This window comes from Leptosomus discolor, chromosome 6 (assembly GCF_034619465.1).
Source record: "Leptosomus discolor isolate bLepDis1 chromosome 6, bLepDis1.hap2, whole genome shotgun sequence".
In the NCBI taxonomy this organism is placed as follows: domain Eukaryota; kingdom Metazoa; phylum Chordata; class Aves; order Leptosomiformes; family Leptosomidae; genus Leptosomus; species Leptosomus discolor.
In genome coordinates, this window is record NC_141396.1 from 56793092 (window position 1) to 56807987 (window position 14896).

General features: G+C 35.9%; 1 protein-coding gene across 1 annotated transcript in view; it reads left to right on the forward strand.

The window, feature by feature from the left end:
* Window positions 1-14896, forward strand: part of PTPRN2 (protein tyrosine phosphatase receptor type N2) — a 493917-nt gene that overhangs the window by 126006 nt on the left and 353015 nt on the right. Inside the window, exon 10 of the mRNA XM_086467328.1 lies at window positions 12159-12238. Within this exon, the coding sequence (XP_086323454.1) occupies window positions 12159-12238 (80 nt within the window). The remainder of the gene's footprint in view (window positions 1-12158; window positions 12239-14896) is intronic.

A 14896-nucleotide genomic window follows, 5' to 3' on the forward strand; every position in this document is an offset into this window, starting at 1 on the left:
GTGCTTGGGGTATTTACTGAGAACATTGTTATGGAGACTTTCCAGCTCTAAGCTTTGCTCAAATACCTTTGTATGGAAAGAAAACAGATTATTCTGATTTCGTAGTATTTCAGACTGCATATCCTACTGTTCTCATTCTCCAGTTAAGAGTGAAATTTTCAGTTGAATGTTACATTCTCTGAATAATACTGCAGTAGGTCTGATTTTTTTTCTTTTCCTTCTTATTTGTCTCCTTAGCTTCATATGATTTTTCCTATTGCCATTGAAGTTCTCTCAGTCTAGGTGTTGGGGTTTTTTCCCATTTTGTTCTACTGCTTTTTCTTCTTCCACCCAATCATCTTAATGCGCAACTCAGTACTCAAAGAACTGTCCTTTCAGGAGACAGGATAACTTGACGAACAAGTGTGGTCCATTTCCTTATCTAATTTTTCAGTGGAAAACCTGTAGCAGAGCACTCCATATTAGTTCCATAATATGACATTATCTCTATCTGCCGTGGTTGTTTTGAAGTGTAGCCATAACTGCATATATAAGCGTATAATCTATCTATATAATGTTGGGGATGAACAGGATACTTATGCTAAATTTCAACCACTAATATAAATAGATTTTTCAAGTTGAAAAAGCTGATTTGGGTTATCTAATACAATGTCCTGGATTGCAAAGCCATAAAATTTATTCCCCTATCATGTATGTTTGGTTGCATCTATATTTTACATCCAAAGCTAAGTTAAAAGATCAAATCACTGATCTTTCAGAGTCTAAAGCTCAAACTCCCAGGCCTTAGGTTGGTTATTCAGCTTTCACCTGACTGCTCTCCCTGCCCACACTGAGACTAGAGGTGAATTCAGTGTTTTACTTGAAAAATTTGTTATATGAAGAATGAAAATTCAGGTTAAGTAACGGTATGCATGCAAACCTTTCAACATTTGTAACAGCCACAGCAGTGTGGTTTGACATTTTGCAAATAAAATACTATAATTTTTAAATTCAAAGTAATTATTAGTTTCAAAATTTAACTAAATTTGGCTTATAAGGAAAATGCTTTTATTTTGGTGATAAGAATAAACAAAAAAATTATTTTGGTCTGAACTGAAGTCATTATTTCCTTTTTTTTTCTTTTCAGCTGACCAAAAATATCAATCTTTTAATAAAGACTAATTATGATATAGTCTTTAAATATTTTATCATATCTATGTATTTTTCTACAGTTCTCTGTCTTATTCCACATGAAGGAAATAAAATGCTCAGTTAATGAGCAGCTCTTCAATATTTCATTTTATTCTCGTTGTTCAATGTGTGGCTTCACGCTTTATTTATTGCATATTATTCAAATCCTGCTTTAAGGTCAGAAAAGCCATTTCCTCTTTGTTTTTTTTTTGTTTGTTTTTTGTTTTTTCTTTCCTGTGGTGCTCTTCACTACACTATCAAAACTCTTGACAAACACAAATTGATATACTTAACTCACAGGAGCTACGGGGTGTTATTAGGACCATACAGATCTGGAGTTATGCATGAAGAGATTAATGTCAAAGCATTTGCTAATATGAGGTGTCCAGTCTGATGTCTCAAGAGTATAGCTTATTCAGCCGCTTCATTAAAAACTTCACTTATTGAGACAGAGATCCTATTGGCTTCAACTACCATTCTGAGTGTTCAGCAGTCCCAGAAGTCAACTCTCAGTTTAGACAATGCTACTTAGTCTGTAAAAAAAATTGCCTGAAATGACTTGGCTTCGAATGAACTGAGTCTGAATGTGAATCTGAGGCTGAACTGGATGGTACCAGAAGAATTCAAAGGAACAGTAGGACCTTTACATTTTATAGTTCCATACCTTATCTGCAACATACTTCCTAAAGTCTGATAAGAATGAAGTTGAGGCCTCTGAAAATACTGGTGCTCTCTACTCCTTGACCACCATTCGTCCTTGGATGTGAGGGATCCTATTGAAATAACACTTTGAAAAGAAACAGTAAATATCTAGATATGAAGTAAGTCAAGAGTGATTTTTCCTATTATATTTTAGTATGTCCTTAGTGTAACTGTTTTTTACATATTTTTAAGTGATCAGTGATCTATCAAAAGCTTAAATTTGTAAGGCTTATTATGAGGACAGCTAAAAGCACATTCTTGCCATACTTCAATTCTCGGTTTTCAGGTAGTGGGTTTAGAGACACTTTCCACCTCCTTTTCAAAGAAAAGGCCTTACACAACCAAAAAATATCTGTCATTATCCTTGTTCCAAGGAAGGGCTGAAACAGTTGGGCTGGAATAAATACAATTTGAAAAGCCAGCCAACCATCCCAATGAAAAGAACTTGAGCTGAGGAAGATGTCTGAAAATCAAACCAAGTGGTGAAAGTTAGGAGAAACCTTAAATGTGTGCAGATCGGAAGTGTTGGGTAGGCAGACTGATGAGTGGAGTGCTCAGCCTCACCTATTATGGACATGTGCATTGGCTGTAGTGTTCTAATCATGCTTTATAGGTTTTGCTCATTGTTTGTCATGGGTTTTTTTCTAACACCTGAAAAACTCAATCAGCCAGTTAATCATATTCAGTCATCCAGAACCTAAACACTGGAACAATACTTGGTATTTTCACTTCATCATGCTGATGGATTATGACATGTGGTATATGTATGCTCTAAATGTGAACATCTCAGGAAATTATCAGTAGCTTGAGAGGCAGGATAGTGTGAGGGAGCATTATTGAACCACTGAGCAATAGTGAGACAGGTAGCACAGTGTCTTGTTAGGTTTGTATCTGCAAACTTTCCTCTACTCTACAGATTCTCCATGGTTCCTTTCTCCTTGATTCAATGTGATTAATCTTTTCTTGTGTTGTATGTTGAACACCTGTGGATTAATATTCTTGCAAAGTTTGTTCTAGATTGGCAGATTCTGGATTCTGCCATCTATGCCATTTAGATTTACTAATATTGGGCTTGTGAAAAAACATATAGTCCATCCTGCTGTCCTTACGGTGCTTTAGTATAAACTAGCAATAGATTGATTTTTTATTTCCATTCCATTTATTGTCCAGAAATTAAGCAACACTTCTATTCCAATTTGAACTGTGCTATGCTTGCTCTCAATAAAAAGATAGAGCTTTCAAAAAAGTTTGGCAATATTTGTCATCTATTCTTTGGTTTTAAATAGCAAACCCACAGACTTAGGCTATTTTGCATAATTTTGTTTAAAATGTTATAAAAGTGGAACTCAGAAATAGTGGAACCGCTTTTATTCAAACTTGACCTCTTCTATTGATTTAATGAGTCTGGAAATCAAATTGTCTGAAAAATGTACTGCTGTAACTCATTGCATGCAGGCATTTTTAAGAAATTCTGTTGTGTTTACTGGTACATATTGTCTTATTTGACAACTAATTTATAATATAAAGATACATCAGTTTTTAAAGGAGTGAGGGTAAGAAAACAAAAATAAGGTGGAAATTTCAACTATGCATTCCTTTACGTAAAAATGAGTGATTTCTCAGCCTTAACATTGTATTGGTCTAGTGGCTTTTTCCCCTGAGGTATGATATATTTTGTGTGCTTTTCTTTAATAAATGTGCATATAACCAAGATCATTTTGCCTTCTCCACTGTAACTTTCCTGATAGAAAAATATGAAAATACATTAAAATAACAAGAAGGATTTTGGCCTGCAGCATTTTATGACTTCTAGGTGACAAAACAGAAAGAACATAAAAATCTAAGGAGACTCTTACAAACAAAAATGTATGAAGTTTGACTTTCCATTACAACATTTCATCTCGTTAAATCAGAGAATTTGAATCTTTGTAATCAAAAGCAGAATGAAATCTAGTGTTATAGATACATTTCCACGTACTCTTACGTCCCTCTACTCAAGAGATTTTTACAGATAAGTGAGCTTCTGAAGTTTATCTATCTTTTTTTTTTTAGCTTTATATTTACTACTCATCCCTCTGTGTGATTGAGAATGCCATCATATTCCTTTTTTAATAAAAGTTAGTAGCATTATAGGGTAGGCAGGATATATTCCTTTGTTTCAAGGAAGTCACTGAAAATGTACCACTACATTTAATTTATATAACATTTCACATATTATTAACAGGTAATCATTTCCATTCTACAGATGGGTGCATTGAAACTCAAGACAATTTGCTTGATTTTCCCTAAGATGGTACAGAGCTTGGTGACATATATGAGAATAGAAACAGAGAACTGTGATTCTCACTGTTGAAGTAAAGCTTGGTCCATAAATAGAAAAACTAATATTAGAAATGGAAGAAGATTGTCATATAGAGATCTGTTTAAAAGAACAGTCCTTTATAAGAAATACACAAAATTAATCTTAGGTCTATATCTTTCCTGCCCTTGGCTACCTGATTCTCCTATGTACACAAACACATGGGGTTTTTCCTCTCTCTTTGTCACCTGGATGGATGGATGGATGGATTGCATGAATATTACAGACCTGCTGACCCAGCTGAAAAAGATAAATAATTCTTCTTTTCTTACACCCTAGCCAGTAAATATTGCATATCCAGGCCTATGAGCTGCATCATGACTTGCCTGTTGAAGAGTTTGTATTTCTTAGGAGCCATAAACGCAGTCAGAGTAAATATACATCTGTAGATGTGACCAAAAGAGCCCAATAAATTCCATTTGCTGTGCCACCTTTGCAAAGCAAATGTCTACCTCACAGCCGGCAGGGCAAGCTGAAGAACAAATCTTCTAGTTGGTGTCCTCAGAGCTAAAGGAGAAGCCAACAGGTCCTTACAAGGGCAAGCAGGAGGACTCTGGTTGCAGATTTTCAAATTGAGACAGTAGCAGACGTTGGGTTTTTTCGGTCTTTGGCCATGCTGCCTAATTTTATCAAAGAAATTTGTGTCCTATCTGGCTCCTATCAGTGCTATGAGCGTACTGAACTTTTACCTCTGCAAAAGGCACAGAATCATAGTCCTAACACGAGTCATGCTCTTCACTAATTATTAAAGTTGCTTGTGCAAACTGAGCATAAGGTGACTAGCATCTCAGTAGACAAATTTTATATGTGATTTCAACAGACTCCATTAACAACACAGGTGTGCAGAGGGTAAGTAGACCTGAAGTCACTAAAATGTATTCAATGCTCACTGGCTGCAAAATTAAGACTGTCTGCTGTTTATGTACCATGCAGACTAGTAAAAGCTATAAAGAAGAAGAATGGAAATATAAATAGAATACAATTATATTTTTTTTTTTAGATGGCATAACTTTTTTAGTCTTTAGCTTAATCTTTGGGGAGTGAAAGAGAAATCACTGTACATTTAAGCAGCATTTTGAGACCATTTTCCCACTCTCTCAGGGTCGAAACACTCTTTTGCTGTAAAAAATTACAGCACTTGTGTGTTTTGTTCTTTTAAATACTGTAATTAAGAACCTTATTTGCATGGCAGGCAAAGCTGGCAACTTTCATGTACTCAGCGTGGTGAATATGTCAAGTTTCATGGCTTGTGACGGATTAATACAAAAATTATTTTAAAACTCTGCAAATTATTCGTAGATATTGAGCAATCATCAGAAGTTGCATTTTGTGAAGATTAAAAATAGGACAAACTGAGTGTAGCATCAATCTCTAAATTGAGCGTTGTCTCTTTTTTAAATCATTTAAATTGTGGGCTTAGCAAAATAATCTTCACCTGAGATGAAGCGAGTTGTAAAATTTTGAAATAGTCTTTCATCGTGTTTTGCACTGCAAATTAGTATCAGTGTACTTAGCTCAATTTTTATGCATACAGATTAAACAATTAATATAAAATTAATCAGTAATTTAAAGTAATTAAAAGTCTATTATGTAGTATTGATTGGTATCAGAGACCCACCAAACATGGACTGCTGTTGTTGGAAAGCATCCATTTCTGGACCAGTCATCCGTTTTCTGTGACTATACTCTTGAAATTATTCTAATGACAGTAGTGCATCAGTCAGGATACATTTCACTATGTGGACCACTTGTACTGCCCTCTTCTCTCCCCCTGAAACAATGCTCCATGAAGTCACTCCGTGGCACTGATTGTTTCAGGAGGAGAGAAGAGGGCAGTATGAGGTGTCCAAATATTTTCCTGATTTATGAAGGCTGTAGGTGTAGCTTGCAGAGGTGAGCCTGAGCTGCAGCCATCAGATCCAGACCTAAGTTTTGTTTCCACATAGTTAAATTTGCAAGATGTGATTGCTCTGAAACTCTCAATCTATCTAATCTTTGTGGTCTATCTGTTACACCTCATCCACCTGCATGGTGTAAACCACTCTAATGAAATGCAAGTGGTGATAGAAAATTAACCACTAACTGATGAGCTCTGCAGTTGATCTCTTTCCCTTAGATTTTGCTTTTTCACCTTTAGTGCTTGGTCACTGTGAGACGTAAAGTGTGATCTTACAACAAATCTTAACTTTCTCTTTGCATGCTAGCTTTGTATTTAGTACAGGACCACATTTCTGTAAACAATGTTGGAAACAAACAGGTCGTGCTTAGTGTATACATAGGATCTAAATATGAATAGATAATGTATTTTTGTCTGTGTTGCAGCATGTTATGGAACTTTGTGTGTCATTCTGCAGTTTAAGGAGCATGTTAATAGTTGCCAGAGAAGGGCTCAAGGAGTTCAATTTGTTAAAACAGAAAAAGATTTTTTTAATTAATCACTGGCTGTGACTACATGCATGTCAACAGAAATGTGACAATACATACAACTGTATGTTGACATTTGTTCAGTTCAGGTGCAAAACAAAGCAAATCTTTGAACAGTAAAGATATTAAAGAGTGAAAGATGTGTGGCTTTTTAGCATTAAGCCTTGGTGGTGATCAATATCCTCTACTCAACAGTTCAGGAATGTTATTTGGTAGCAGGTTAGCACAATACATCCTTCACTGGTTTCCTGGATCTTTGAAGTTTAGTCAGGTACCTGCTTATGTAATATAAATAGACTATGACACAGTGCTTCACAAAATACATTTTGGGCAACATTTCTGGTTAAAAATGGTGAAACCTGAATCAAGTGGTCAGTGGATTTCCAGCTGGTCTGAGTAAGAGAAGAACAAAATAGCCAGTGTACCCTTCTTATTCCATTTACATATTACATGAGAATGACCAGTTGCAATTTTCTGCCTTTGCTTTGCTCTGTAAATCATGTTGTATAAACACACTTTATTACAAAAAATGTCTCTTTAAATCGTGTACTTTTTCCCATTAATTTGATTTGACATAAGTATGTTTATATACCTCTATATATAACATATAACACATTTACAGCAGTATGAACATTTTATTTTTTCCAAAATTGAGAAGGTGAAGAGGAGGCTTCGGTGCAATATAAACAATGGACATAAGCTTCAAATTCCTAAACACAGTAAGCACAGAAATGTGTACACATTGCAAGTCATTAGTTCAAGCCCACCAAACATTTCCTGAGACAATTACCTTCGCTGCTATAAAATTTACTTTGCGCAATCCTCTGGAGCGTTACTAATTGCTTTTCTTAACCTCCAGAGATTAAAGGATTTTGAAATGAACATACAGACAAGTAGTGACTCTAATTTCAAATCTAAGGTTTATTAAGGCAAGCTTTGTTTTATGAAATGGGGTCATTATGAGAATGTTTGATGTTGGAAATATCCAATCCTAATCTCCTCATCTTCCTTCAATCTTGAGAAATTGCACTCTGCCTGTATATTTTAAAAATGTGGTGCAACCTCAACTCATTTCCATCTGGCATGAGCTCTGTGCCTCATCTTCAAGAATATACATAACCATATTGGCACTTGTTTCTCAAATCCTTTTCCACTAGGGGGTATGATAGACTGTGACTGTATTTCACAGTAAACCTTCTGTATGATATTGTAATACCGAAGTATATACACATGAGGGAGAGGAATAGGCATGCAAAGCTTGGTGCATAATTTATGGAGATTTAAATCCTGTCATTCATAAATATAATTATAACCTACGGCTTGAAAGTGATATGGACCTTGCCATATTGATCATGCTCCAGCTCTGGTTATTCAGATCATTCATTTGTTGACAGGGGAAATATAATAAGAATGTCGTTAGTCAGTTAAACAATTAATGAAAGGCAATACTTCTATTTTACACAAAGAATATTGTTTGTTTCTGTGCATGTTGTGCACCCTCCCACCTTCAGATGGGAAATATAAACCCAAGGGGAGGGGATATTATTAAATCAGCAATCAACCTTCAAGTCATTTTGGTATAAACACTGTAATTATTTCATCTCTAGTAAACAGAATATAAGACAACAGCACATAAGGGTGACAATTTGCAATATGCTTTGAATGTCTTTGTTAAAAAAAAAAGCCCTATTATGGCTGAAGGCAACATTATTGAAATTAAAAAAAAGCAGAAGTTGTGACAGCCAACAGAGGAGGTAATTAGTCAGTAAATTTCAAGTAATAAATTTAGCAGGTCATTGCAACAGACATTACATTTTGCATGGGGAGAAGTCACTGTTTACTAGCCTTGAAGCCAGACTTGCTTACCTTTATTCAAAAAAACATCATAACAAAGTATTAGAAAACATTACAAGTGCAATTATAATAGTATAGTCCAGATGCCTTCTAAAACTCACAGTGTTCTCTTATTTAGGTAGGTGTAAGTTCATTTATGTCAGACGAGTCAATTACAAATTTGCATAGGTGTAATTGTAGTAGCATACAGCTTGGGGGTGAAACCACAAAAAAAAATCGAATATAAAAAATTGCTTTTCTTGATTAAAAGTGCTACTACCTAACATTTTTAATCTCGGTTGCCGCAGATGTGTGTCATAGATGTAGGTTATGTTTCAGCCTGGACATAGTGGTTTACATTTCTGATTGCTTTCATCTACCCGGCTGGCCGAGCGCTGGCGTGTTGTAACCTGCCAGCCAGGAGAGATGCCACTGCCAACCAGCAGCACTGTCCCTGATCTGTGGAAACAGTTTGTTTGCAATTCATCAGGTCATAAACAATCGTGTGCACTTCAATGAGCCTCCATATTTAGAGTGATGTAAAGACAATTGCCATTAATATAGCCAGGCTTCGGAGGGTTTGACAGCCGCACGAAAAAGCAGCCTCATCTTTCTAATTTAAAGTTCCTGGTCAGGAAGTATCAGGGGTGCATTTTATACATCTTAGAACCTTTTCTCAGGCTGGTTGCCCTCTTCTTAAAAAGTCTTTTAAAAAATATTTTGCGGTCAAATAATTACTGGTTTTGTTTAAATGTTCCCATCCAACACATAAGAACAGTGAGGAATTCCCCAAAGGGCATCTATTGTTATTGAAATGTTTATTTATTGAGTGCTTTTGCCAGAAGCCCCCCATGAGAAAAATTGCTTTTTATGAGCTCCTGAAGCAGTCAGTTCCCAAAACATCAAGCAGAAATGCAATTTTGACCAAGTAATCTCAAGGTCTTTTGTTTGCTTTTAAATAAACAGCAGAATATCAATGTGCAAAAAGTTGTGACAAGAGCTGTTTTATTTTCTGTATTTTGTAAATATTTCCTAGTGAAGCTGTGCTTCTGTGGTGCTCAACTGATTCCTTACATTCAAGCATTCAATTGCTATAGTGCAGAAAAACAATATCCCACGTAGCAATATATGAGCAGGTGTTTTAAATGCTTCTGAGATTTCTTCTTTCCTGCAAAAGAATGGTATTAACCCAGTATCATCCTATTTGCATAAAGAATCCCCCCCACCCACCCCCCCCCCCGTTTTTTGCTCTTTATTTCCCTACATTTTCTCAGCAGCAGCAAGGAGAAATGACAGTGCCTGTGGCAATGCATCATGGACACGACTCGGATCCCGTCGTGTTCCTGGATTATCCAGGTGGAGTCACTAGAGAATAGTGCAGTGGTCCCTGCCAGGCTCCACTCTGAAATCCCTGCCTCTCTGCCTGGGCTGGATCGTTGAAATGATCCAGTTTTGATCTGTATGATTTTAATGATGCCAGGAAGTGCATAGCTGCGGTGGGTGGGGCAGGGGGCGTGAGCTCTGGGCTAGAGGTAGAAGCAAGTGAAGGAGGGGAGGAAACTTTTTATGTCTTTGCAGGCAAAGATGAAATGTAACTACACTGTGCTTGAAAGTTTGTGTTGGTTCCAGGTTCTCAGCTATAATGGACTATGCGGTGTAGATTTTGGGGGAATACCAAAAGTTATTTTTTTCATCCAGTCTTTGTCATGGGACAGCTATATACTGGGTTGATGCCTGCTTTTATTTAAATCTCTGAGCAGCCAGAAAGGAATCATCAATTCTCTTAGGCTGGCAATGAAGAAATAAGGATAGTGCAAAATGAGTTATACTCAGTGTATGGTATCATGAAACTCCCAGGTGCCTTTTACGGTTGATTATCTCAGCGTTAGTGACAGAATTGGGGAATGTCCTGAATTTTTGTAAAACAGTTATCTCAAGTAAAGTATACTTCTCAATTGTTCAGTATTATAACCCAAAATATTAATCAAATTATTCTAATAAATGCTTTATAATTACCTAAAGTTATTAAAATACATTTCTTGCACATTAATGACTTGGCATCTGGAGTGTCCTTTAGCAATAAAATCTCTCTGTTTTCTTGTTCTCCCCCCTCCCCCAAAAAGTATTTAGAGAAAAATGATTGATTAATGACAGTTCCTATTAACTCCAGAATAAATGTGCACAGTGCATGCTTTGCAGTAGACTGAAAGGATGCTTCTTAGTCTTACTCGGATTCCCTTTGTGACCTCAAAGCAAAGTCTTATGGTTAATACTAGGGTTTTTTCTCCCTGAAATGGAAAAAGTTTAGAGGTATTTCTGTCTAGGATTTGTGTCATGCAATTAAGCACACTTCATTAAGTGCCCTCCATCGTATGAATGCAAAATATTAACATGTTAGTAAAAGAATAACTTAATATTTCATGTCAAGCCCTGCAAAAAAAATATTTTTCGTTATTTCTTTTACGCAACAATTTTTCATTCTCTCATAAGCCACAGCTATAGGAGGTCAGAGCATGTGCTTCACCTTTTAAGGAGTGTTGTTATTTATAGTATAAATGTAATTCTTTTCACTGATTATATGAAGAATAAAAACTTAGGAATTCACATCATACATAGTAATGTATAACTTTTATAATAGTGACATTTATTGTCTTTGTTAGGCCCTTGTGCTCTTCTCCTCTGTAAATTATTACATTATACTTTCTATAGTCTCTAGTTACCTGCAGATTTTCTTCAAAAATACATTTACTACATTTTTTGGTGTGTATTTTTCTTATATTTTTCGTATATATGTACTTTAGTATGGTTTTAAGGGTATGAGAACTGAAATTTCTTTTTTCCTTTCATCAGATGTGCATGTAAGTTGGATATTATTGGGATGGGTGGAGAATGAATGCAACATTACATATATGGATTTATTTTTCTTTAAAAATGCACAATGGAAAATTTTTGGGGAACCCTGAATACTTTATTCTGCAATTCTTCACCTGGCTAATCAGTACCTTCCTCTGTAAATGCCTTATGGATTTTAATGCCATAAAGGACCATCAGGCTACACCCAAAAAGGTCACCATAGGGTCAAATAATTTCCTCTCATTAGTTATTCAAAGAGGTAATTACCTCTGTTGTTAAAAGATAAATAGTTTGTGGTATCTATCTGGTCAGAATCAGCCATTGGACCAGATATGTCCAAAATCTTTTCCCCACACATGTTCTTGAGAACGTGATCAAGATGAATATTCTGAGTTTCCTTATTGTCCCTCAGACATACAGTTTTGACAACAGGACTAAGCTTGTGTTGATGTTAGGCATATAAAATTTGAAACTACATGTAATCTTCTTTGGATGCTGAATGCCATTGATGACCTATGCTGTACTTGGGTGAATAACAACTTCAGTCTCTCCATTTTGCCATCTTCATAATAAGAATAGTATTTACAGGAGTGTTCTGAAGTTTAGTTAATGTCGTTGAAATTCTTTCAGACAGGCACAAGATGCAGACAAGAAACCACAAGAGGTATAAAAATGTATGCAAATGTAGCTAATGAAGCAAAAGGAAGAGGGCTAAATGGTGTCTTAATAGGTTCTCCTTAAAAACCTATTTTGATAAGGAATATTATGCCATGTCTCTTGATTATGAATCTTACAATTTTTTAATAATCTCTTCCAGCGTACTGGGACCAGCTGTGACCTTCAGAGTACACTCAAATCTCCAAAACATTTCAACTGCAGATGTTGCCAAAGCGGCAGGTAAGTCCTTGTCCTCCGTTCCAAAACTGTGACCTCCCACATGTCCATTTGGCGGGCAGTAACACCACAAACAACACAGAGACATCTTGTTCTCCCAGAAGACTGACATTTAAAGAGGGAGGCAGTCGAAAGGTGAGTGGCACATATAGGAGATTGAAGTGTAACACGTCTCTGACTGCGACTTCCTTGTTCGTCAGGAAAATGGACTAAATAGAGACTTGTAGTCAAGGCATAGCATGGTAAAAAATTCTTCAGTGTTGTCATGAACTCATAGAAACAGATTGGTTGTTTGTAAATGCAGATGTGATACCTTCACTTTTCCAATACTTTTTTCAGAGAACAAAAATGTTGTTACATCTTAGCCTTAATTTCTGGATCAAAAAGTCATCAAAATATACCTTTGTTGGTGTGCTGTTTAGGCAATTTCAATGACAAGTTAGTCTTGGGAGTAAAAGTATTTATGGTGCTAAGCTGCTTCTGATAAGTACCACTGTTCTAAGGACTCCTGTTGGCTTCTTGTTGACTTGGCTACTAACTGTATTATGGAGTTGTTGACTACAGAAAATATTTTCTGCAAAGTAACTGAATTGATAACTGATTTGCTTCCAAATTACCCAATTGATAGATTTTAAAAATTATGAGTAAACAGGTTGCAATGTTGCTTGGACATACAAACAAAAAAAAAAAAAAGTTCATTTAAATAACCACTCAGAGCCCAAAACTGTCGATTGACTTCTCCTTTTCCTTCACCATGGATGAATTTATAGAAAGAACCGGGCTAGTTCCCATGCCAGAACTTTCCTTTGCAGGTCCCATTGGAGAGGGAGCTTGTTAAACTGGTGATTAACAAGCAGCAAATGGAGTAGCATTTTTCTTAAAAGTGTTTAATATGCCAAAAAGGCTTAGATGTGTACTGTCAAAACTAGGAAATTACAATAAAGAAATTATTGTATTATGGGACATCTGAAAGTTTATGATCTACCTGGGAAAAAATAATATGGCTTTTTTATAGCAATGCCCTGCCTTGTAAACCTCTGACTCTCTCAGAAGGGATCAACAAATATGATGCAGCTGGTAGAGCCTGCCTGGATTGCAAAAGGCTTTTGACAAGGTCTTTCACTAGAAAGTTCTAAGGAAACTGATTGTTTCTTAGAATATGGAATTTGGAACACAAAAATGGTGGATTAGTAATTGGTTAAGAGGCAAGAAATAGAGATTAGGAATAAATTATTAGATTTCTAAAAGGCTAGAGATAGCAGAAAAGTGGAAGGATCTCTGCTGGGACTATGGCATTCAACATAAGTGAGCTGGAAAAGAGGGTGAGCAGTGTGACGAGAACTCCTGCTAATAATAATAAAGTATTCACAGTATTAAAGGTGAAAGTTGGTCTTAGAAATGTGTAAAAACCTTACCAGACTGAGTGACTGGACAAAAATGGCAGATGAAATTAATTGTAAATTAGTGTTAAAAAAAATGCATTTGGATAGAAAAATAGCTTTACATATGAAGTTACAGATCTAAACAGATCATAACTGCTCTGGAGTAAGAACTTAGTGTAGTAATAGGTAATTTAATGAAAATAATAATTCAATCTCTATTATCAGTTGAACTAGGAAAGTGTCTTTAAGAATTATTTGGAAAGGAATAGAAAACAAACAATATCATTTGTTCTTGCATAAATTTGTCTCTTGCCTGTGTATAAATACAACATACAGTTCTGCTTCTCATACCTCACAGAGGTTGGAAGCTCTGGTTGAAATGGAAAGATTCAGAGAAAGGCAGAAGGCATGACTGTAAGTATGGAATATCTTCCGTATAACAAATGGTGAAATAAAGCAGGAATCTTTATTTTGGAAAAAAAAGATGAGTATGGTATGAGAAAGGTCTGTCAAGTCCAGAGTGGCAGAGTGAACGTGGACAGGATTGTGCAGTGCTCTTACAGTGCAAGAGCAGATGAAAGTGGTAGAAGGCAGGTTCAAAATAAATCGGAATGCAGTTTGTATCTTTGCCTGCTGTGGATAATGAAGCTTACGTGTGTTTAAAAATTTACATGTAGACAAGTTCATGGAATAGACATCCACTGAAATTTAGCAAGTCCGTAGAAACCTTGTCAAGCTCAGGAGGTTCCTGATGTGCCTTGGCCTGTTGCTATCAAGCTGCTTTGAAATGTATAAAAGTTGTGACTAGGTTATTTCAGCAAAAACTCAAGAAGTAACATTATTTTTTTCTTACCACGGGGATCATAGTTGTTTTCAAGTTCCTTAACTTAAATATTGCTGACAATATTGCTGACAAGGTGGGGAGGATCTGGGGACAAAATACGTTGCCCCAGAGGAAGTTCTACAGATTCACCAACTTAAATTAATTTTTTATATTGTAATTTTATCTATTCTGTACGTTCGTATCCCAGGGATTTCCTAACTTCTGTTTGTTTAGTACATTAAAATTTTCGTGTTTTGCTGGCTGCAGAAAGAGGTTTGTAGGAGTCTTACATCAGCTCCTCTCTGTATGTCATCATGGCCATAGTATTGTTATAATTAAACCTTGTATTTGCCTTTTACACAAAAAACACTCACAATTCTATCCAGCTGTCAAACATTTGAAGTTTAAAAAGTATCTCATTTTTCTTTTCTAACCCATAAATAATGTTGCAGTAGC